Source organism: Cyprinodon variegatus, unplaced genomic scaffold, assembly GCF_000732505.1.
Source record: "Cyprinodon variegatus isolate N-32 unplaced genomic scaffold, C_variegatus-1.0 Scaffold217, whole genome shotgun sequence".
NCBI lineage: Eukaryota > Metazoa > Chordata > Actinopteri > Cyprinodontiformes > Cyprinodontidae > Cyprinodon > Cyprinodon variegatus.
Window position 1 is genome coordinate 1,053,749 of NW_015150670.1, and position 25,358 is coordinate 1,079,106.

The 25,358-nt window shown below is 41.7% G+C and overlaps 1 protein-coding gene across 6 annotated transcripts; it reads right to left on the minus strand.

The window, feature by feature from the left end:
• ash1l (ash1 (absent, small, or homeotic)-like (Drosophila)) lies at positions 1 to 24,603 on the minus strand. Of its 6 annotated transcripts, none has more exons than XM_015380562.1 (14): positions 24,267 to 24,602; positions 14,433 to 15,330; positions 7,478 to 11,480; positions 4,265 to 4,571; positions 3,925 to 4,098; positions 3,739 to 3,830; positions 3,583 to 3,656; positions 3,449 to 3,494; positions 2,137 to 2,177; positions 1,981 to 2,051; positions 1,726 to 1,895; positions 1,207 to 1,301; positions 939 to 1,093; positions 1 to 160 (listed from the first exon to the last, which is right to left on the minus strand). In XM_015380562.1, exons 2-13 carry the CDS (start codon positions 15,093 to 15,095, stop codon positions 959 to 961), a joined length of 5,871 nt encoding a protein of 1,956 aa, XP_015236048.1. In that variant the 5' UTR covers positions 15,096 to 15,330; positions 24,267 to 24,602; the 3' UTR covers positions 1 to 160; positions 939 to 958. The 6 variants fall into 6 exon arrangements, 3 of the variants coding, with proteins under 3 accessions (XP_015236048.1, XP_015236046.1, XP_015236049.1); XM_015380560.1 differs by having other exon boundaries at positions 939 to 1,120; XR_001481377.1 differs by lacking the exon at positions 1 to 160 and having other exon boundaries at positions 938 to 1,093; positions 1,731 to 1,895.
• Positions 24,604 to 25,358: the final 755 nt, after the last annotated feature.

Here is a 25,358-nt window from a genome sequence, read left to right on the forward strand (position 1 = left end):
TTTTTTTTTTTCCTTGAATTTTCAGCCACAGATAATATTTCAAACCCTCCCAGTCTTCTTCTTTATTTTCCCTCTGTTTTTTTTTTAGTCGGTGCAGTGACATCAGTTTTAGTCCATCTGTTCACTGCTGGGGCTGGTCCCTTTTTCGAGTAGTTCCACCCTGCAGAAAAATAAAATGTAGTCAACAAGATGCTCCATGCATTCCGGGTTTAGTATTCAATTTTAGCTGGAATCTCCTACATTTTTTTTTTTACTTCATCCATGAAAATCAGTATTCCATCTGGGTTTTATGGGAAGGTTTTTGAGAAATTGTTCCAATTAAATATCGGATAAGTGTGGCATTCTATCCCTTTCAGAGTCAGTACTTTGTAGAACTTTTACATTTTTATCCTTTTATGTTATTACATGTTTATTTTTGTTTGTGTGTCTCATGTACTGCTCAAATGAATTGGGATTAATAAAGAGGTCTAAGTCTAAGAACCATGTTTCACAGCAAATATAAGCTGCAGCTCTTAAGGTGGTGCCTTCAGCTGGAATTGAGGTGACTTGACAAGAAAAGTAGTTGAAGTTTTTTTTATTTAGGGAAACCAGATTACAGGGGGTTTACAAAACTGCGGACTTCACACATATATCAGATTTATATTTAAATCTGATATATGTGTGTTAACATAAGACCCTTTTTCTTAAAATAAATGCGTTTTTTCTTGAATTGATGAGCTAAGTGAGACAATTTTCATTTAAAATAATAAAAAAACAATTTAATTGTCTTATTTCAAGTGCATATTATCTAATTATCTTAATTAAAGAGTAAAATTTAAGACATTTTTTCTTATTTCTAGATTGTTTTTGCAGTTAAGTGTAGCAGTTTGAGATTGTAACATGAAAAAAATGTACCAATGGTACAAAGGATGGGAATAATTTGCATGTACTCCACTTACCTCTCTCTCTTTTTGTTCGTTTATGAATGCTGCAGAGTCAAAAGTAAATCATTCAACCGTTTCCTCCTCTGTTCTCTGCTGCAGACATCTCTTTCCCCTCGTTTTGCTTCCTCCTCTTCCTCCTCCTCCTCTTGTCTGCTCCGTCTATTGGTGGGCTGAGGTGAACAAGAACGAACAACTAACTGCAAAAGCAGATTTAGAAAAAAAAAAACTACTCTGTTAAGAGACTTATTTCTCCATGTGGGTGGTGTGTGTTTCGTTAACTCACGCTGGGGCTGGCAGTGAGCGAGCTGGGGGTGTCCTGACTTTGGTGGTGGGGATCACTGCTGCTGATAACCGTAACCTCCACCCCCACTGAGTGATCTGCAGGTCAAGCAGCATGGGGAACGTTAGCAAAGGCAGGAACGTTATCTTTTACATTCACATTTTAATCATATGTGTTCTTGTTTTCTCTTTGGTTTCTGTCTGCTGGATGAAAGTGTGTGGTTTCACTGCTAATGGAGAAAGTCGATGCCTGCTGAGTTCTTGGACACCAGCATTGGATGACAGAAATAGGGAAACATTTCTGCAGGCTGCATTCTGTGGTTGGAAAACCACTTAGTTTGGGCTGCTGAGTATGATACAGAAAGACAAGCCAAACATGAAGTCGGATGAGCGCGCACATACATGCACACGTACATTTACAGTCCACTCTGATGTACGGCAAAAACAAAACGATGAAAAAGCGCAAGGTTCAACCACAAACACCTACTGAAACAAAACTAACACACACACTTGCTTCATGGACCTGACTTGATGTGGCTGTCGTCTCCACTGGAGCCATCGCAGGACAAGATCTGTGAGTCCTCTCCCTCCTCGCCTCCATCTCTCCCCCTCTCTATCCGCATTCGGATTTGGCGGTCTCTCACAAGCTCCCAGTTCCTAACGAGGAACACGTTGTGTTTCACCACAAAGCTCCTGGACCAGAGAGACAGAGAAAGAGAGACTGTTACCCCACTAATGCTAAAATGAGTTTAACAGCAGTTTATTTTGAAATCCATGCCTCTCGCTGCAGGTCAGAGGTTCCATGTCGAGGTGAGGGAACAGGCTGGTGATGTCTCTGGAGCTCTCCTCCTGTTCAGTAGTATATGAGGAGATGAATGAAGGTAAAGTATTAAAAATGAGCTGGTTTAAAACAAACTCAAGCTACAAAACTCACCATTGTTGGTTGAGAAGATGGAGTCCTTTGCTTCAGGCGACCTGTCGGATGCATGGAAAGAAATAAATCAGAGACCCCAGACTTATTTACGTCCTTTCTTCAGATTTCTGAAAAGCGTTGGGATTATATCACTCTTAATTAAAGCAGTTAATTATTTAACAAATCAGTTTAATTTCAGTAGATCTATTTTCTTGGCTAAAAGAATAAAAATACATAACTAAATAACGGCAAACTTAAAGGCAATAAATGTAACTAAGCCGTCTTTACCTTACGCTGTTTAAAGTTACAAACTCTAAATTAAAAAAATCTGAAAGCTCATAATTATTTTGGAGTAAAAGTATCTAAAACAACACAGATAGGTCTACAAAAAAGAAAGCACAAGTCTGTCAGAAAAGCCCTTTCTGTTACGAAGGCCTTAATAACAGAGTTTATGTAACAGCTCTGCAAGGGGAGAATTTTTGGTAGAAATTTAACTCAAAATAGAGGGTGGTTTTTGTTGATTTTTTCTTCATCAAAATCAGAAGGAAATTAAAAAATGTAATTTAAGTAGATAGATCCATGGTACTCTTCAAGGGTTAGGAAAATATGACGAATGAAAAGAACAGTGCTTTTCTCAAGGTACTGCAGACAGAGGAAAAATTAAAATGTGGAACAGTGAGAAAAAAAATGGCCAATGTTTATTATGATAGATATAGAACTCGGGAGACAGAAAATAAAATAAAAAAAACCCTCAAAAATCACTGTTAGAGAACTGGACAAAACAAAAAAGTTTAATCTAAGGCTCATCATGTCTCCTTAATAATATTTAGTTTATATGTAATTGCCAATTGATTGTTTGGGAATGAAGCCATGTAAAGAGGACTTTCTGTCCCACCATCACAAACATAAATGTGGGTTTTTGGAAGCTCCTGCTTTGGTCAGATGAGACTAACATTGATAGTTTGTTAAAAGAATCGCAGGCACATCTGAATTTGAATGTTATATATGGTGGCGGATCTGTGATGCTGTGGGCCGGTTTCACTTCCAAATACCCAGCAGGGCAAATTTACGTTAAACATGGGAAGGAGGATGGTATCAATATGATTAAAAGGAATAGGACCTAAGAATGTGTTTGTTAAGTGAAATACATTTCTAAATTTGTAAAATGGCTACTCGCTTAAACATGAGAATAAAGCAAAAAGTTTAAATGACTGGTGTGATGAGAAGGCTGGAAGAGGACCCACGTTTGTCTTAGTAAAGAGCTTTGAATACATTTTAACCAGAGGTTGCAATAGAAGTCAATGGTGCTTAATGTATTGAGAAATAAACTCACAGTAACGCCGCTTTCTTTTCAGGGGCACAGCAGGTTGACGCTGAAGCTGTAGCCACATCACATGAGAATTATATCCAAGTCATAAAAAATAAACACATATTTTAATATCTCATTTGTTGTTTTATCCTAGGTACCTGGTTATGTTGCCACTGCCACATCACATCGTATGGAAGCTGGAAGTGAATTCGCTTCAGTCTTAAGTACTTCCCTAAAGAAGATGAGGATTTTAGTGAAGGTGACTGGCGGCAGTCAGACAAGCCAGAACTGACTGAAGAATAATCTGTGCTCACCAACATGTATGGGAGCAGGTAGGAGGCTGTACTCAAGATCCCCTGGTGTGTACTCTAAACTTTCACTACAGGTTTGGGCTCGGAAGGGAGGACTGACACAAACAGGATACAAAAATTTCATTTTGTATAAAAAAAGGTCATGAATTATCTCATATATGAGGCAGTTTATGGGTTAAGTCAGCTCACTCTGTAGTTTTATAGTCATCAGAATAAAGGCCTGCTCTCAGGTAGTTTTTCACTGGAGAACCGTCTCTGCTCTCTTCCCTATGCAGGGCTACAGGTTGGGGCGGAGCCTCGTCCACATCCGATTGGCTGAGAAACTCAGAATGTGTGTCACATTCGGGGATGTCCTTGGCAAAACTAAAAGGAAAGTGCATACAGAGAGGTAGAGTGATAGGGAGGGTAAAGGAGAAAGAAAGAGAGATAGAGGGCACTGGTTTAGCACACAGTGCTGAAAACAGTGGGTTAATATAACAGCAGAGAGTGGTTGCATTGAACAGTCAAATCAACCAGCTCCGGTGTTTACCTCTGATGGCAGGGAGAATCACCATGTTTTCTCTTTCGCCCCCTCTTCCTCGAGGCCTGTGACACCAGATCCATGACCTGCTGGGCTGTGTTGCCTCCTCCTCCTCTCTTCTCTGGCACCACTTCTTCTGCCTCCCCTTCCGCTTCTGGCACTAAGTCACCCAGTGGCATGGCTAACTTTGCATGGGATGGGGAGGGCAGCGGGTGCTTCCTAGGACGTCCTGGCCCTCTTTTGTTTTTCACCACAGCACAGTGTGGAGTTGGCATGCTCGTCCGCTGCCCCCAGTTTCTCAAGTCACCTTGTAAACCTGCAGGAGCGGGAGAGGTGGTGGTGGTGGTGGGACGGGATTCGGGAGGGCATGAGTGGCAGAGAGGAAATAAGGCAGATGTGGATAAGAGATTAAGGCAGCAGAAGGTGTGAGGTGAGCCCAGTCTGGGCTGACTCATGAGGACAGGCTGCAGCTTAGGTGAGTCATAACATTTCCTCTGACCGGATCACTTCTGGGAAATGCATTAAACGTGATTTATGAGCTGCACACACACACAGAAAAAAAAATGATGCACACAAACACAGGCATGCATAACTATAGTGCACATCGCCTATTGAGCTGCTTTTTTTAGCGTGTTGTATCAGAAACAAAACAAACCTTTTTTTTTCCCTGCACACACACTCTCAGTTCCCCCTCCCTGACCTCCTTCTGATGCTTTCATCAATCTCTCCTAAGGTCATCCATCTTTTTGTTTCATCTTCCCCAGCCCCTGACAAGATTGACCACTCTTTCCTTATTGGGTTTTTCCAAATCAAACAGGCTCAGTCGGCCCAGCCAGAAGGAAAAGAGCCAGCCTTTAATAGCCAAGCTAGTGGTTAACTAATGGATAGGCTTTAGAAGCAAAGGCATGCATTTTGGGAAGATTTTAAAGATATTCTTGCAGATTCCCCTCAAGATATTAAAGAAGTTCAGAAATACACATGACAGCGGTGAATTTCTTTTATGGGTTTTAAAAATTAGCAGTTTCGTTGTCAAGGTAGAACAGAAAATACATCTTTAATGAATTTAAAAGGTAAGAACTGCTTCCAAATGTTTATATTAGTCTAAGATTAGTCAGATTTTTACCCAGAATCAAATAGAAACATTACCTCAGCATTTGTCTTTTTTTTTTTTTTTGCAGCCACTAACAACCTCCTTGCTTAATTTCAGATGAATATTTGTGGGAAAACAAATCTTGGTAAAATTGTTAGACATGGCCTTAAAACATGATCTACTTATTATCAATACATATAGAATTGGATCCATTACAAAGGTCAGCCTACTTAATAATTCTAAAATCAGTTTTTATGTCTGTTTGGGATGACTGCCCTGTTAAAGCACCTCGTTAACAGTCCCGCCCTCAGATTGAAAAACTTTCGAGAGCTCAGTTGACTAAAAATGCATACAGGATACCATTAAAAACATGGCACTGCTATATTATTTGATATCAACGATATGTGTTATACTTAGTCCAGATCTCACTACTTCCTTTATTTTTCAACATGACAATAACCCTGCTACTATCTTTTAGCTTTCTGATCGTGGTGACTAAAATCTATATCAGCTGTGGGCATAATGAAGGGAAAATAATCCAGGGGACAAATTGTATAGCCCTTGAAATATTACAAGCTTAAAAGTATTATTTTCAAGCTTAATTGCTAAAAGACATATTGTGAAGATTAAATCTTATATGAACAGGATGTAATTAAAATACTAGTGTCTCTGTTTCTCTAGGCCAAACAGCCACATGCTTTCTGGGGAAAGGTTTCATAGTCAGAGGAAAAACAGGTTCAGTTTTCTGTTTCTCTAAAAATACACAGGAAGGTTTGAAGGAGTAAAAGTGAGACTTTTAAAACTAAAATTGCCAGTTGTCCAGCACAGTGGTGTGAGGCTGTTTCTCTGCCTGTGACACTGGTGCATTGAAGAGTGGATGAAAGAGGAAGACCACCCTAAAGTTCTTAAATATGGACCTTCAAACTGTTTGGAGTTTATTCAGTTTATTGAATTGAACTTTTTATTGATCTCACATTAGAGAAGTTTACTTCTGCATTTAAACCATCCCCTTGGGGAGCAGTGGGCTGCCATTGTGCGGCGCCCGGAGAGCAGTGTGGGGTGAAGAGCCTTGCTCAGACAGCCAGAGTGGCAGTCTGTGGGAGTGGGGCTCAAACTCATAACCTCAGGATTCCAAGCTCTATGCCCTAACTACTTGGCCACCCCTCAGATTCATGGGTACCACTGACCACTTAACAGACCTAGCATATTATGTTACCAATTCTATGCTGGACAGCTGTTTAAAAGCTCACAGCAATATTTTGAATCAAAACATACTTCTTGCCATTTTACCAAAATATTTGAATTGGTATATCAGGGCCAGCTGCAAACATCAGTCAGGCTTGAACATTTGGAAAGCATGGCCATGGTCAAACTGGATCTAATTCAGCTCTATTTAAACATTTTTGACTTAGTTTAAAGGTCTTGTCAAAGTCCAAAAACCCAAACATTTAAACTAAGGAATTGCTCAAAATAACAGACAAACCTGTTGCTGGACACAAGTGGAATTACTGGGGATGAATGTATATATTTGAGTCTTTAGTTATAATTTTGACCCTGTGTGGATTTAAGGAATCTCACCGAAAATCTGTTCTTTACACCGTTTAAAAAAAAACTGTATTGTAGGATCATCTCAGCCTGGAAAATAAACCCTTTGTCAATGAATGTCACCTTCTACTCACCCCTGTTATTTCTTAACAAATTTTCACTAGGGTAGGTGAGGAATGGCTGTGTGGGTGCCCTTGCAAAAAAAAGGACTATGAAGCTGGCTATAAAAAGAATGGAGTCTGATTTCTCCTCATGCAGCCTCTGGGCTTTGATGTGTGGCTTAACAACGCCTGAGAAAAAGCAGGGCTGTCACTATATTGGGCACTCTGCTGCTGGTTGGTGGAGATATATCGTCACACTGTGCAAATAACAAAATCTGTCAAAGTTTGCGAGTGAAAAGAGGTTCTGTGTGTAATCCCAACTCAGCTAGCTGTCATTACCTGGCAGCTGATGTTATGTTTTAAAAGGTGCTGTGGTTTCTGTTTCATCTAGATTTCTGTTGGTATTCATAGACTAATATTCAATGCCAATTAAGAAATAATGAAAAAAGTTGTGTATTGAATAATTATCCACTCAAGCATCCTCACCTGCCTCCCTCATCTCCGTCCATGCTGGCTCATCCCTACTCCATGACTTCTCCCCACTTCCAGGATTCCTGCTGGCCAATCCACTCCTTAGGCCCCTCCCTGCTGCTGACATGGCAGCAGAAGTGAACAAGTTGGTGTGTTTGGAAACATAAAAGTGTGACTCATTCACATCATCTTCACAGTCCTCGTCCTCCTCTTCTGAGGCAGCCTGTCTGCCCACGTGCTTGTCCCCGGTGAAGCCTCTCCAGCTGGGGTTTAGGGTTCCAAATCCTGCGCTTCCTAGACTCCCAAATGTTCCCCAGGTTTGGCCCAATCCTCCCCAGCCTCCTCCAAAGGAAGACAGGTGAGTGGAGCCAAGCCCCAAAGAGGTGAGTGATGTGTTTTTGTACCTTTCTGCTGAAGAGGATGATGAAGAAGAGGTGGCAGAGGAGAAGGGAATGCTCCCATTTTGACGTAACCAAGGTGAGTCTTTGGACAGCGTGCTTCCTTCTTTCCTCCTTCCCTCTACTTGCCTAAAAAGGAATCCTGATTGCGTCTTTGCACCACCCAACAGCTCCCTATCTATTCCATCTTCATCCTCCTCATCCTGTAACTCTTCTTCGGTTTCCATGTTTCGCTCATAGTGTCGGTGTCTGTGCTTATGTTTGTGTTCAGTCCTCCCCCAGCCACAAGAGACACCGGACACAAACCCTGAGCCCACACCTCTGCTGCTAGCCCCTGGATCTCCCTCCACTTCTCCTCCTAAAGCTCCCTCTCTGAGCAACCTGCTTCTGCGCCTGTGGAATCTGGCCGGGTTTAGGAGGAAGTGAGCGTGGTGGGACTGATGGGGGGTGTACTGGTGAGGAGGCGGAAGTGGGAAGGAGCTGGGGAGGTGGTGGTAGAGTGATGGGGGTGCTGGTGGGTAGCTGCCATAAAACCCCATGTTATCAATTGTTTCCTGAAACTTCGAGGGGCAGCTGCACTGCCGGCGGTCCAGCTTCCTATTACAATGACAGGCATAGAAGGGCTGAGGGTTGAAGGAAGGAGCAGCTGGAAATGATGGAGGGTGTGGTGTGTAGAACCCATTCAGATTGATGCGGAAGATGTTGGACCGGTGGGAATGGGAAGAAGAATGATGCCGCCTTCCCCCATCAAAGCCCTGCCCGAGTCCCGTCCTTGCCCAGCTCCGTCGTCCAATGTGGACCTCGTTGAACTGAGCGATCAAATCTTCTAGCTCAGCCAGGAACTCTGGGTCTTGCATATGCATCTGCTGGTGCTTCTTCTTATGCTTGTTCTTCTGTCTCTTTAGTGCACTGTGTCCAAGGCAGGAGTAATACTCTGAATGAATGCACTTGTTGTGGCCAAGGCAGGTGCATAGACAGGGGCAGGAAGAGGGGCAGTCATAGTCCCTTCGCCTGTGTCGGTCTCTGAGCCGCTCTGCTGCATTTGAGGTGCTTGTGGTGTTTGAGTTTCTGGGCACATGAGATAGGGCTGAGGAGACTGAAGATTGGTGGTCTACAAGAGATGTAGGGAGTCTTTGACCACCTAGAATCACCCCTGACCCCTGACCCATCCTCAGTATACCTCTGGCTCCCCTCATCTCCCCTCGCTCAGAGACACTGTTGTTATCCGTTCCAATCCCGCTGTCGCTGGGCAGTGTCTCGTCGCTGTGTGACTCACTCCTTGGGGAGGGGGTGGCTTCCTTCAGGTGGCTCGGAGACCCTGGTACATGATGCATTGGAGGGGTAGCACCCGAGAGCTTACATGAAGACTGGTGGAAGGGGAACTGATGTCTCCCCTGACATGGACAGCTCTTCTTCACAAAGGGGGAGAGAGACGAGGAGGAAGGAGGACGTGGGGATGTACAAGAAGAAGATGGTGAAGGGAGGGAGAAATGGTGAGAAAAGAGGAGGGAGGATGTTGGTTCTGTGAGGCTGCCTTCGCTATAAGGACTCTGGGCTCCACTAGAGTGGGTGAGTGAGGGGGAAGGAAATGGGTGAGATTGTGGAAGCTGTGGCTGGCTTGATGAGAAAAGAGATGCTTCAGGGGGACTGGTAAACAAAGACGAGTGAGAGGAGTTCTGTGAGCTAGAGTTTAAAATTGCTGTTTGAGACTTAGGCTTGCGTCCTCGCCTCTTGCCCATGTAAATGGTCCCTCGTTTGCTTACATTGATCTGAGGGCCTAGCTTGCTCCCAAATGAGGAAGACAGGGCTGAAAGGGTGTGAACTGTTGTAGCCTCAATCGATTTACACATTCTCAGGGAGGTTTTACCATCCGCTGCCTCCTTGCCCCTTCCCTCCTTCCCCACATAACCAGACATTATGACTTTGTGAAGTCTCCTCTTCTTTCTTCTCTTCATTTCATTAATCAGTTTTCTGATCTTTAGCTGCCGGTTTCCCCGCTCAGGCAGATGAAATTCTTCACTTCTTTCCATGCGACTGTGGGGATTAAGTGCATCCTCGCCCTGGTCACCCGGGAGGGGTCGTTTGGGTGGACGCCCTCGTTTCTTAGGGCTTGAGTTGGATTGCAGTATTGGTACCAACATGGGAGCTTTCTTAGCTCTGTCACACCCTACAGATGGATCCTCAGAGGAAATATCATTCGGTGAAAGTCGTGGAGGAGGCTCATCCAAGCTGGAGCTGTGAGATTTAGGGCGGCCCCTCTTTCGGACTGAATCTGTCATGGGTTGAGTTTGTTTCGGGACTGCTGAAGACATTGGGGAGGAGCAGCTGGATAAGGAGCTTGAGGGCGCTGACTGTGATTCATCGTTATGGTGAACAGTGGTTTTGGCAGGGAATGATGTCTTGGTGATCTGGGGGAAATTTAGCGATGCATTATGCAGGGAATCCAAAGAGGCTTCCTGATTTTCCGCTCTGTGGGCGCGGTGTACCAGCTTGGTCCAGCTGGGCCTTCTGGCTTTACGTTTCTTGAGTGGTCGGCTGTCCTGCTCTCGTGGCGAAGAGGGGGGAGAAACAGGAATGTGGGAGGACGATGGAGGAAGTGGGGGTGGAGCAGAGGACGTCGAAAGTGGAGGAGGTCCCGCTGTATGTCTTGTGACGTCTTGTTCTTTTGATTTACTGTAATCACCTGTTGTCGCAGACTCGCCTTGTTTAGCAAGCCTACAACTGTCAGCAGCCTTTTCTTTCTCCTCTAATCTCACTGGAGCCACTTTTTTACATATTTTATCTAATTTAGGAATCCCAACAGTTTCACCACATTTTGCATTATCCTCTGTCCTTGATTTGTCCGGGCTTTGCTTATCTCCCTTTCCTGTCTCATTCTTCAGCTTATCTTTCCATAATTCATCGGTTTTGTGTTTCTCGTCTTTTTCTTTATCATGTCTTAATTTCCCATCCTTCTCCTTCTTCTTTTTCTTGATCTCATCCTTTCTTTTCTCACTTTTTTCTTTGTCTCCCTCTGATCTGTCTTTCTTTGATTTTTTATCCTTCCGTTTCTCTTTCTTGGCTTTCTTCTCCTTCTCTCTCTTGTTCTCTATGAGCGCCTGTGGGGATGGATCGGGACCCACTGACAGGACAGAGGAAGAATCCACAGAGGGGGGAGACTGTGATTTGGGGGTGACTTGTACACAGGAAGGAGAGTCCAGCTTAGGCTTACTGGAAAGGTCTTTGTGGGAGCCAAATGACACCACAGGCCTCGCTGTGGAGTCTGAGGAAGAAGTAGAAGAGGAACCACTGTGTTTTCCAGCTTTGTTTTTTGATGAGGCTGGAGTACCAAGGATATTTGAAGAGCTCCTCCCATTAGATAGCTCCTTCTGTTTTGCTGTCTGAACCAAACCATTGTGTTTCTTGGAGCTGTTCCCTTCATTCCTGGTTTCTGAAGTGGAGACTGTCTGCTTGCTTGGTGTGGACGGAGTGGTTGAAACAGTCTGGTCTGCTGTGGGAGAGCGGGGTTTTTGTCCTGCAGGGACGGACTGTCCATTGACGCATGGAAGCTTATCTTTCTTCACTCTCTCTGATGAGCCATTTGAATTATCATCTGTCTTATCAGCCAGCTTGATAGGAACCTAGACAATGCAAACAAAAAAACAATATCTGTAACAAACAGTAATAACAATGAGTTATAATTCCCTTTTAAAATAGCATGCTCTTTTATTATATGGGATTTATTCTGCAGGAATCAAATGATACAGAGTCTAAAGCGTAATGAGGAAAAAAATAGGAAAGATGAAGTTACCCAGTATCACATCCCTAGTCTGAAACTTTAGCAAAGCACATTTTGCTTGAAATTCAACATTCAGTTTTTTTCAGTTCACTCTCTCCATAAATTAAGGTGAATCTGGTTACACTTAATTAAAGTCTTGCTGTCCTATTAGAGGTTCCTGGCTTTTGCAACCTTAGCCACATTTTTCAGAGAGCCAGTGGTCACAATGATCATATTGTTTAAAAGTTTCAATGAGGATCAGGGTACAAAAAAGTGATAAATATATCAATGCAAGAGGAGACAGTTATCATAAATTCAAGCTAAATAGAAAATAGTGGATATAAATTGTGCAGTTCATCCCAACAGATGAAAAGGATAAGAGGGAAACTGATCAGGGAGGCAGCCAAGTGACTGACAACAAAAAGGTACAACATTATACCACCAGCATCAGACAGGTTTTTATACTTATACTGAATTTTGACCCAAGAGTTTGAACGCCACAGTAGAACTCTTTCTCCTTGCCCCTGCCAATCGTTTTCCAATGTATTATTGTTCAAATGTGATGAGGCTGTGAAAATCCCAAGTTCAGCTTTGAGCTTCTCTGTATGCTTTACCAAATTTATAAAATATATAGATATATATTTATTAGAAACTTGCACTACTATAGGTTCTGGGAATGCATTAATGAATACTGTAAACAAATTAATGTTAGTTAAAATTGTACAGTATAGAGTTTTAAACAAAATTAGAGCATTTTTAATCTCTTTCATACAGTGGCCCAGAGGTGTCACCACTAATACAAAAGCCGCAGCACAAATACAAGAGCCGCAACACAATTACAAAAGCTGCAACACAAATACAAGAGCCGCAACACAAATACAAGAGCGGCAACACAATTACAAGAGCCGCAAAACAATTACAAAAGCCGCAACACAAATACAAGAGCCGCAACACAATTACAAGAGCCGCAAAACAATTACAAAAGCCGCAACACAAATACAAAAGCCGCTTTTGTAATTGTGTTGCAGCTCTTGTATTTGTGTTGTGGCTTTTGTATTAGTGGTGACACACCTGGGCCACCATACTTTCAGTCTTCCTGATATTGATATTTCCCTCCAACAGGTTGGATCAAAGCAAGGAAATTGTAGGATTTGTAATATATGTTGACAGGAGTTATATCGGATGTTCATAGATACATAAGAAAGGTTAAACTGGTTGCATTTTTAGTTGAAGCATGTAAAAACGTCTCCAAACTTAACATGCCTTGCATTTGAACGACGGTATCATAACTGATTGATATAGTTTGGACTTTATGAGTGATTATTCTAATTATGTGGAGTTTTCAGGTATCTATTAGAAAAGTTGTTCACGATTTTTTCAACCTGGTGATCCTCTATCTATTTGACTCTATATTTATTTGTAAATATAAAATGAACTAAATATACTAATTTAAAAAGAAATCATTTTAAAAATAATTTTTAATGATTTTTTTCATTATTTAAAATGTATTGTTGATTAATTATTTAGATATTTAATTATTCAATTGCATTTTTTTCAATTTATCTGTATATTTGATGATTAAATTGTATATTAAAATAAATAAATGCTACTTCTACTCGTTTCATGGATCATGTATTTATTTTTTGAAACATCTACATTTTTCATTATATGTTTTTTTCTTCCATTTACATCAGAAACGAAAAAAAAAATATCTTGCGACCCTCATTTGTTTGGCGTCTTTGGGGTACCTACCCCTACTTGTATCTTTCTATGGTGTCCTTGAGTGTCAAGAAAGGCTCCTTCATATAAAATGTATTATTATTATTATTATCAACACTTTAAGAACCCCCCTGAGATTAGGAAGAAATTTCAAAAGCTGTAGTTGGCAAATATTGAAAAAAATCCAGATTAGGCAAACTGTAGCTGCAGGTAACTGCAGCTATATTATGTATTCCTTAAAGATGATCCTCAAAGATGGACAATACTTTTAAATGATTTGCCTTTGTGTCTCAAAATCCTGTCTTTAAGACAGGTTTGCAACCAAAAAAGATTTGCATCAATAGAGAGCATAAGGATTAAATGGGTCAAACAGGTAGAGAAAACGAGGGCACTTTGAAGGAAAAGGGAGAGAGCCAGGTGATGAAAACAGGAATGGGGACAAAGAGAGAAGAAATGCAAAGGTGGAGCAACAGAAAGGAACAGAGTGGGACAGAAGGGGGAGTGAAAGATAAATGAGAGCACACAGAGAAAAGAAGGAGATGTAAAAATAGAAAAGAGCAACAGATATAGAGGACCAGGCAGAGACTGAAAGAGAGAGAGAAAACATTGCTATTGGTAGCTATAAATGGCCACTAATACAGATGAGAAGGGTTGACATTTTATACTGGTTCTGTAATTTTGGTATGCTGCTGCCTCTCTAGTGGTGTTTGAGCAGCTTAAGCTATAAGCTTCCCCTCCGGTGATCATCACAAGGACTGATGGACCGATGTCTGTAATAACTCCAACTGGCTGCCGTCCTGTCAGCCTATTTTTAGGGCCGTTAATTGTAATCTGCCGCTTAGGTTTCAGTTCTGAGACAATAGCTTATTTCATACTGGAGCGGAGATCCTTGTAACTTTTCTCCGCATTATTGCATAAATGAATCTGCTGGTTAACTCTAAAAACTAACAAGGAAAAACTACAACGCATTGGTATTTAATAATGGATGAAAACCCTCATTCACTTCAACCCTTGGTTGTTTTCTTTCTATTTAAAGCCAACTTCAGCAAGCAGCAGATTTACTGCCAGCAGCTGGGACGCTGTGTAAGTGTCCTACCTGTTTGCCAGTTTTGGTCCCGTGGCTGGAAATGTTAGGGCCTGAAGCAGGGATACACTCTGAGGTTATAGTTGAGGCTAACGACAAAGGCTGCAATGACGAGGAGGATATTGACTTTGTAACGGGCAGAGAAGTAGCAGATGCAGTTTTCTTGGATGTGGTCTGGACAGCATCCAAGCCCGAGCGCGGCTCTCTGTTTGCCTCATCTGTGGCTGGGCTGCTTTTGTTCTGCTGGACCGCTCTTCCCTCTCCATCTGCCCTAAGCAGAGCCCCTCTGCCTTGTCTCTGATAGGTCCTGATGGTGGGCTTGCACACGTAGCTTTCCAAAATCTTGGGCGGCTTTTTGGTGCGCTTGGCCTGGAGTCCGATCCGGACCCGTACGTTCCCCTCAGGGCAGTTTGACTCCCTGCCAGCGAGCTGGAGATCCTGTTGTCCTCCACAACGCCCCTCAATGAGCAGCTCCAGCACAGCCCCCTTGTCTCCTTCCCTTTTTCCCCCTGCTCCTCTTTTCTCCTCCTCTTTTTTCCCAACATTGCTACTGTCGCCGTCACTTCGTTTCTTCTTTTCTGCCACTTGGTCCTGCTTGGAGTCTTCTGGGGCAGAGGTGGAGTCCAGAATGGAGGCAGTGGTTGGAGGGGTCCCCCCCTTCACTCTCTGGTCCATCAGAGAAGTCAGGGGGGAGAGGCCGCGTGCTCCGGGGTTCCCAGTATAACACCTTCAAATGAGTCAATGAGTCCAGAGGGACTGGTGAGGTCAAAGGTGAGGAACAGACGACAGGTAATGGTGAGAAAGGTTAGCAAAACAGATGCCTTAACGGTCCGAGGGCAGTTTAGTGCCTTCATCCAGCGAGGAAAAGTCTCTCTCTGCTTCTTCAGACTGGAGCTGAGTAAATATAAATCTAAAAGAAAGAGTGGAAGAAAAAAACAGAGAGAGGGAGGGGGAGAGAGAGGCCAGAGATTAGTCATTTTAGTGAGCTCAGATGCTGAATCGTAGCAGCACAGGAATTGAGGGGGAAAGTCCCCTTCCTGCAGGCAGCTGCAGCGAGGTGCTAAAGTCTGTGTCCACAGAGATGATCTCATCATACAGAAAGCCCAGGAGGCCAATCAGATTCCCAGAATGTCAGCTCTAACTGGAAGACTTACTCACAATCCCACCAAAACAGCTTCACGTCGATCTCCTTCAACTGTCTGCTGCTGCAGCGGATTACAGAAGTACTTTTAGAGGAACCGTTACATTATCTACACCTTTAATGTGACACCAAATAACTTAAGAGGGAATTCATGCGATGGAGCAACAAAGGAAGTGCATTCCTTTGGAAGAGAAGGAAAAGAGTGTCAAGTTTTCAATTGCTGTTTTACAAATTAAATAGGGGGGTTATAGAATAGATTTATATGATTTACTCTGATACAGTAAATCTAAATATAATCCGGTGCAACTATTTGTATTTTGTGGTATGTCCAGCTTGACATACCTCAGATTAAATCTGTGAACATTATTTTTCGAGTTTCACCACAGATTCTTATTCAGATATAGATCTGGCCTTTGATTGGTCTATTAGATTACGCTTTAATGTGAACTGTGTCATTGTTGATGCCCTCGTACCACGGGGATGGTGCATTCAGGGTGATTATTCTTTATTTTGTAAGGATCTCTCATAAACCTCTTAGTCTTTATTTAACAGCTGCATTAACTGAGCTTACACTACAAATAAATCAGGGGACCTCTGGAGGATTGGTTGCACTGGGTTTTAATCTATGGTATCCTAGGTTATTATCGAAATAATAAAAACTAGAATTTAAAAAAATATTTAACTTGAATAAAGAAAAACTATACCTTGCAAAAAAAAAAGTAACTGTAAGTTTACAAAACTCATTAACACTAACTGAATATTAACCGAGAATGTGCTTAGTTATCATAACGTATTAATACAAGGTTAAGATCCTTGTTGTTTTATGTTTTCTTTCGCTTTACTGTATTCCCCAGCATCTGGGATTTTATTTCTGTTATATATACTTTTTTAACTCTTCCGCCCGATATGTCATCATATTACATAAACACTAAAACTGTAACTGAAACTAGTAAAAACTAAACTCAAACCAAGCACTTTAAAAAAGAAAAAAAAACTAAACTAACATAGCTAAAAAAAAAAAATAGTAAAGACAAATTAAAACTAAAATGGAATTAATAATCAGAAGTCAAAATGAAATAAAAATAAAAAGCAATTTTCAAAATTTTCAAAACGATTTAAACCTTGGTGCTATCACAGTTACGGAGAATGAAAATAAATGCACACCACACTTTTCAGATTTGTTTACCTTTTAAATAAGAATTTGTCTGCCAATTCAGAACTATAGCTACTGTGTCTTGATCTATCACATGAACCAAAATGAAATACATCAAAGTTTGCAGCTGAAATGTGACAGTCTAACAGTCTAAGCGGAATAACCTATATACTTTGGCACTAAACTTATCTGAAGAGCTCTTTCACATCATAATCCTTACTGTCCTGTTCCCAAAATCAGTCAATCAGCTCCTGATTTATTCGAACACTTGATCCGGTCTCCTCCCCTCCTTTCCTTCTGTTCTCAGCTACTCCCATAGCTACCTCTTCACCCTCCCTCCCCTTCACTGTAGCCTCTTTTCTTTCACCCCCCATCCTTTTCATGTTCAACTGTAAGCTTTTTTTTTTTCATGCATTTTCTATTACTCCGATCCACTCTCCTTCCCTCTCTGCAGACCACACAGTAAAACAGTCAACCCGAAACTCTATCGCTGTTAATCAGAACCATATTTCTTCCCTCAGAGCTGTTCTTTCTGTTTTTCCCTCCTCTCTGGTCTAAATCCCTCCATTCACCGCACACACCCCAGCCCCCCTCCCTGCAGCGGTGGTAACACAAATCCGTAGGAAAGGGTAAAACTTATTTTCGGAAAGGAGTGCAAATTCCTCCTCCTCCCATTGCTTCCTCTAAGTCAAGTAAAGCTTTTCATTGACCCCATTGTAAATGGACTTTTAATGTGACATTACACCAGAGAAACACGCCCTAAAAATAACAATCTGCTCACCAGAGAACAGAAAAAAAAAATCTTTCACTCCTGCTGTGTCCAGGACTGTTTTTTTTTTACAATCAAATGCTTTGAGAAAGAAAGCGACATCCTTCATCGAGCTCCCCTCATTAGTCTCCATCTCTCATCAAGGGACACACTCGTCCATTTTCTAATAAAACACACCCCGCAAAGTATTCTCACAGCGCTCTCTCTCCTTCTCTCTCATGAGGGCCACTTATAAAATAGCTCATCTGTCTCTCAACAACAAGTTGAATTGCTTCCTTAAACCTAGGAGAGCATCTCAGTCTAATGTTTTCATTTAGGAGCTCAGTGGACCATCTTTCCTGCCTCAGGGTCCCAAGTCCAAACACAGAAAATGTCCTTGAATCAAACAAATCGTAGTCTGTTCCAGTAACTACTCTTATGTAACAGTATTGGAAAGCATGTTAAAGGTAAATACTAAATATATCAAAATGAAATGAATATAAGCGTGGACCGTAGTTTTTGTTTAAGATGCTAAACGAGGTTGCCTGTTTTTGTCACTAATAAATGTATCCTGGCAGAAAAACACAGCTGACAAAGTCATGATCTTCACTGTAAGAAAACAAAAGTTTAAATAATGACCTGAAGAAAAGAAATACTGCCAATTCTGCCTCAACTAATTACCAGGGTTCAGTGATACATCGATTAAAATCAGTTAAATGATAAATAATCATGTTACATAGTCTCAAAATGAAAAACATTGATCCACATAATCATTTTTAAGATGGGTCAATTTGACCCTATCTGACTGTATGATCTGGCTGAATTGAGATTACATATGTTGTGAATTGGCGCTGTATAAATAAACCTAATTGAAATTTAATAATTTTTTTATATATTGAAAAGATGTTATTCATTTAAATGCTTGATTCCTGTTAGAACTTAGAAAAAAAATTTGGATAATAATTAGATATATTTACTCAGTTACAATTACTTATGTAACTTTTTTAAATTACTTTTATGAGTAGTTGTAAATAAGTGTACTTATACTTTTAGGCCTACTTAAGCAGTATTCTCATGAGAGTATTGCTACTCGTACTTGGGTATAAAGTCTGGTTATTCCACCCATTATGAGTATTAGGGGAGTAAATGATAATTGTTTTGTATCGATGCATCGATCCAACAGCTGACGATCCGATGCATCGACACATCCGCAAGAGTATCGATTCATGTTTATTGTTATCCATTTGCTCCTGGACGTAATTCTGACCTATTTTGCCCTCCTGCCTCGCTTCTTTTAGCCATTACCCTCTGTCCGCTTGCACACACACACACACACACACTCACGTAAACACAGAGGCATATTATTTTTCAGTGAATGAGGTTTTCATAGGCCTAGGTGGAGTACAACTTTGCTACTTCTGTTATTTGCTGTTGTTTGTCAAATAAAATGCATAACAATATTACAGCTTTTATTGATTGATTTCAAATCTGAAACATTGTCTAGCCTGAAAGGTAAAAAATGTTTTACCAATTAATAAAATCGAATCGTATGGTGGTGTATTCTTGAGTCGAATATAATCGAATCGTTGGGTCATGAAATTGATACTGAACCGATTCGCCACGATGGGTGTAATTCACACCCCTAGTAAGTACCTTTAGTTATTGGGGATATCGGCTGATATCTGATACCGATTTCATACTACTGTTGAATGAATTAACTGTATATCTTGCCATGTGAAGTAAGACATCATTCTTGACATACACCTTCTTTAAAAAAGGTAACAAACCAGCACAGATATAAATCATCACTAGCTGCTGTGTGTGAATGACATACTCAGCATTGCAATCATAAAACTGAAGTCACTAGATTGCTGTAACTATATTTTTGTGTAATAATAAAGTAAAAATAGAATAAAGATTTGGAAGTCAGACTCTTTTCCGAGGAGAGTTGGACGTTGTGAGGTTGCCCTGTGTCAAGATTCAATTTCTAAGCACAGCGCCAAAGTGTTGATGGGATCCGTTTTGGTGGCCTCCGGATTACATCTATTATACGCAGATGACGCGGTTCTATTGGCTTCATCAGGGCGTGATCTACAACTCTCACTGGAGCAGTTCACAGCCGAGTGTGAAGCGGCCGGATGAGGATCAATGCCTCCAAATCCGAGACCATGGTCTTGAGCCGGAAAAGGGTAGAGTGCCTTCTCCGGGTGGCACTGGGCTGCGCTAAAATGGATTAGCGCAGTAAAATAAAGATAGCACCCCAAATGCCCAAATTTATAGAGCTTTTCTACAAAACAAAAGCTGATTTTGGGTTTAGTGGTTTAGTAGACTTTAAGATACTAATTGTAAATGTTTGAGTTTGAAATTTGACTCTAATAACCATCCAAGCTAGGAAGGATGCTACCATGGGTGGTGAAGCAGAAGCAGCCAATGAGTCACATTTTTAACTGGTACATATCTCATAATTTTCCTACTTATTCAGCAGGGCCTGATCAGAGCCCCAGTGTGGGTGGGCCGCTTAATTGTGAAGATAGGATTTCCACCTACTCAAGTTTTTTTTCCCCCTTTAAACAAATGACAGTAGATTGACATCATTATAAACAAAGAATTTTAGACTTTCTCTACATGAGAAAAAAAATATATTTGCTCTGGTGTTACCTTAGAAAGCTCCTTAAAAACATTAGGATTTGAGGGCAAGGAAGGACAAATGGAATATCTTAAAAATTATTTTTTTAATAGAGATTTTAGACAAAGAAAACAGTTATTCTACTTGTAGAAAAAAACGAACAGTTGTTGTTGACACACCAGATTGAAAAGTAGTGTAGCTTAATATGGCTAACTGACTGAGCTAAAATAGGCTAACCTGTTAGCTACTGAGCACAGCTACCCAGCCCTCTCCCTTTATATGGTCTAGCAGTTACTTATTCAGCGTAAAGAATTTTTTTTCAGGTTTGTTATTAATCACGTAAAACTTGATTGCTCATTAGACACGCTAATGTTACAGGTGCTCCTGACTCGGCACACAGATGCTGCGTGATGTCATATCGTTGTTTGGGCAACCACAATGTTTTACATCATGTGGCAACGTTCAGTTTTACATCATGTAGCGTAACGTCACAGGCATGCTCAGGGCCTGAGCTGATCTGGTCACAGAAGGCCATTGGACTTTTCCACTTCTTGCAAGTTTTACAAACTATTCTTTTTAAGAAATGTTTTTGTTAGGAATCCAGTTTGTGTGGGTTGTTTGTCTGTTTTTCTCCCTCCACCACCAGGTGGTGCCCTGTCCTCGTTGGGCCTCCCTGCAAACCTGCGGCTCGTTGGATCATTACTGGAGGAGAATTTGAGCAGTGGGCTGTCACTGCTTCGACACCAGAGTGTTTGCCAGTTTTGGGTACTCTAGCCAAGCTGAGATTAGCAGAGTCTAACCTGAGCTTTGTTTCTCTAAGCCTAACCTAGTTTTTGTCTTTGCTCCTCGGCAGGAAGCCTTCCTGAGAAACTGGATACCTGGACCTTCTCCCCCTGGAAGGATTAACTGAGTACACACTGAGCAGGGGAAAACCTCCACATGATTCAAGTCCTCATCTGAAATCCAAGTAACAGTCCGCTCCTTTACTCCTCTGGGTCCAACGCTTGTCTATCTGGTCGCCGTCCAACGAGTTCCCTCTTCTCTGGATTAACCCCAACAAGCTGGATTCAAGGATTGACAAGAGTCCCCTTAAACATGAGTTCCTCTCCAGTTATATTCAAGCCTCAGTCAAATTTACTACAGTCCCTGAACTGATCACTGTGATCTCCCCTTCAGACTTTCCAGTTCCGGTTCACCAGTCCACTGAGTTCCAGATCCAACTTCTGTATTTCATCTACTTTTAATAGGCCTGTTTAGCTTTTTTCTCTTGGTCTCTAAGTGGTTCTCTGCATGTGGGTCAGATCGCTTAAACCTATCATGGCAGTTTTCAACTCTTAAAAACCCACACAGTTATGAGATGAAATAGCGTCGCAGAATAACCTAAAATCCTATTACGAGCCTTTGTGGCACTGACTCGAAAGACATTAAGTGACATAAAAAGGGTTACCGTAGTCTGTCTTTTGCTGTAATTATACATATAGTCAGAGGGCCAATAGGTGACAAAATAGATCTAAATGGTTTAACCGAAATATCTGAGATAGTAGCTTAAACAACTGCAGGCACTTTTCTTAAACAGCAGTAGTGAAAAGTGACGACAGATAATAAGCATGCCAGGTTTTTAAACCTAAAAGGGTAAGCCCATTCAAGAACAGTCAAAGAGCATACTAATAGCTGCCTATGCTCTTCAGAGCCATACCTCTCATACATAACTCAAAATTATTCTAAGATTAGAGCAGAAGCTATTCCCAGTGACAGGATGATGGGTGGACTTGACACTGTAAGTCAGTGTGGTTCCTCTGGAGAGGGACGATTAAATCATGATAATGGCCCTCCATCTTTCCAGCAGCATCATGATCATCTTTCTGTGGCAGTGTTATCATCGAAGGCCACAACAGCTGCTAGGATCTGCTAGACGACAGTGGGAACCCAGCTGGAATCTGGGCTACAGTGCTGGCATCTCAGGTTATTGAGCCACAGGGAGGGACTATAAGGCAGCGGCCAGCCCTATAAATTTGCTGCCCTCCCCACCTGCCAGACAGTCTAATCTTGGATGCATATATTTTATTTTTATTAACAGGGACTGAAAATAACAGAGTATGTGGTTTGTTTATTTACTTATTTATTAGCATGTCATGTATTTGTCCATAGAATGCCTTTCATTCCTGTCCTTGCCCTCTTATAGAAGATGACGGGTTAATAAAATTAATTTAGTTCTGGCTCTAGCTTTTATGATATCAGAAAAGGTTATCGGTAGCTGTTATGTAGCCGTCCCTTTCATAAGTTTCTGGGGGAGCCCCTGCGGGGAAGAACAGCGCCTTACAAAAGTATTCAATCTAAAACCTTTTAACATTTCATATAATTTAACCCATGCACTTAATTGTATTTCGGGTTAATCTAATATAATGAACCAGGGAAAAGTTTTGGTTAACCATGAAGAAGAACAATTATGATTTTTTTGTTTCTTTTCAAGTATAGATCTCTAAAGTGTGTTCGGCATATGTAGCATCCATCTTGAGTCAATAGTTTATAGAACCCAATTTCACTGCAACCACTGCTGCAAATCTTTTTGGGTATTTCCCCTACATCTTTGTACATCTACAAAATGAAATGCCTGCCAATTCTCTCTTGCAAAACAGCTCAAGCTGAGACAGATTGATGGAGTTCATCTGTTAACATCAGTTTTCAAATCTTTGGAAATATTCTCAATAGGATTTAGGCCTTAAATGTCATTAAAGCACTGGAACACATGAAAATGTTTTGATCTAAACCATTCCTGCTCTGGTATTCTACTGGAAGCCGAAGCTCTGTCTTAGTTTCAACTTTTTCAGCTTCTAGGTTAACATCTCCGAATCAAACCAATTTGCCTGGTACTGTTAAAAAAACAACATCCCGCTCCATGATACTGCCACTACCATGTTTCAAGGTAGTAATGATGTTTTATTTAATTAAGTTTAGTCTGCCAGATTTAATTTTCATTGCTCGTTAAACTTTTAATTTCCATCTTACCCGAACTTCCCTAAAAGGCATGTAGCACACTTCTCGTAGTTTCCTTTGAGATATTTTTCCTCTCACCACTCTTTCAAGCAGGCCAGATTTTTGGAGTACAGGAGAAATAAAAAACCTTTTTAGCAGTTTTTCCCCACTTGAGGTCTATATTTCTGCTTCCCTAAAATACTCATTGAAGTAAACCAGTTTCAGTTTTGAGGTAATGGATCAAAAAAATCTACCTGAGAAGTTCAAAGCTTGAAGTACGGTATTTAAACCCAACTGCTTGACAACTTTATCCCTCACTTCCCTGCTGTGTTCATTGGTCTTCATAATGCAGTTTCCTCGCCAACTTTCTTAAAGAAAAACTCTCTGGTACCTTCACAGGCCAGCTGTATTTATTCTAAAACTACATTACTGTTGAGGGCAATAGGTTTCATTGGTTTCAGAGTAAAATGAATATTTTTCTCCTTTTATTATTCACAGAAAACTATGAATCCTGTTCTTTAACTTCCTTGCTTTTAAGTTGTTTGTTTATCACAGAAACAACTTTGTAAAAAAAGTTCTAGGGATGTGAATACTTTCGCGATTCCCTTCATCTCACCTCCTCCCAGATACCGCCCCCCCAGTCAGAAGTGTGTTGATTGAACATTGTGTACTCAGGTCGCAGTTGCGTCTCCTGACTGATGTTGCTACTGTAGATACAGTGGACCCCCCCCTCCTAAAATGACTTTGCGCACCATCGCTTGATGCTGGCGCACTTGCAAATCAAACACACGTGTGGTTGTTGCTCCTCGCTCCCCGTTATAACATATGACGCGCGTTTGAGCGTCTAATAACAGAAATGGAAAACATGCGCAGCAAGCGAGCGAAAAAAAATAAAAAACAACAAACAACTCAACATGGAGGTAATAAGAGGGTGAACGGCATCAAAACCCGCCTGCTGATGTGGATCAGTCCCGGGAGACCCCCCCTTCCAGTCCCCCTGCTGGTGTCAGCAACATTGAAATAAGAAAAATATCACCGCGCAAGGAGAACAGAGGAAGGGGGGGCTGGAAACGCGCTCAGCAACAAGGGATAAAATTAGCGCAAAGCGGATGCACCGAATTTGAGCTCGGTCATGATGAAAAGGCCTGCGCACATTAGTGCGGACTGCCATGGCAATCTGTAATAAGGCTACGTAGGCTACTTACCCAGAGAGCGCGTCCCAGAGCCAACTGCGTTCTGAAGGTGTTGCTGTCCTGATCTCCAATCTCTCGGCGGTCTGATGCATTAGAATGGAGCTCAGATTACATAAGTTAGGTTAAAAACATCCCCCGAAAGACGAGTTTGATTCCCAGCAGAGCGCGGATCCCTCCTTGCAACAACATCGGCGCGGCTGTTTTTCATAATCGGTACAGTCGACGGATCTCCGCCGGAGCGCCTCCGCAGCTAGGTGGCGTACTGGTTACACCCACTGGAGCTTATTTTGCCCACTTCTCTCGCAGGGAAAGTTGGATCGCTCCCGCCAGTTCTCATGGCTCACGGTGCTGTGATGAACGTGTGTGCGCACACACAGGCAGGCAATGAGGAGGAGGAGGAGGAGGGGGGCGGGCTGAAGGCTGCAGCTCTCTATTGAGCGAATGTGCGCGCGCGGCTGGATGTGCGGGAATGCAACTGCGTGGCCATTTTCGTGTGGCAGAAGGAGCGGATAAAACGGCGACAAGAGACCAGGATCTCAGTGTGGTTCATAATAGGCGATCAATGAGGGGGTGTTTAGTCTCTTAATAAAATGGCGACGATTTAAGTGCGCTGCTGTCAGGATTTCTTCTTCTTCTTTTTTTTTCTTTTAGTGAACAGCTCAGAAGTTGCAGAGTGCGTAATGTGGAATTACTGCTGGGAAAACCAGACAGGATACTGGCGTTTATTGAAAAGTTTAAGCGATGACTGTTTAAACAATCCATCAGAGATAATAAAAGCAATATCTCTCTCTCTAAACATTATCCATGGGAAACATAAAACACACTTAAAATTTTCTTTTCTATACTGGCAGTGCTTGAAACAAAAACATATTGCACAACTTTATTGGCAGATAAGATTAAAGCAGACATATATGGTGCTGGTTACTTTTATTCAGTGATAGCTGCATCCTAAATGCACCAGGGAGAGTTATCACAGATCCTTCCTCCCAGCAGCTCTAAGACTATAACACCACTGCAGAGGCGTAGCCAGAAAATCTTTATAAGGGTGGCCAGCAATAACCAATGTACACTGAGGGGTGGGTGAAAGTGGATAAGCATCAGAAC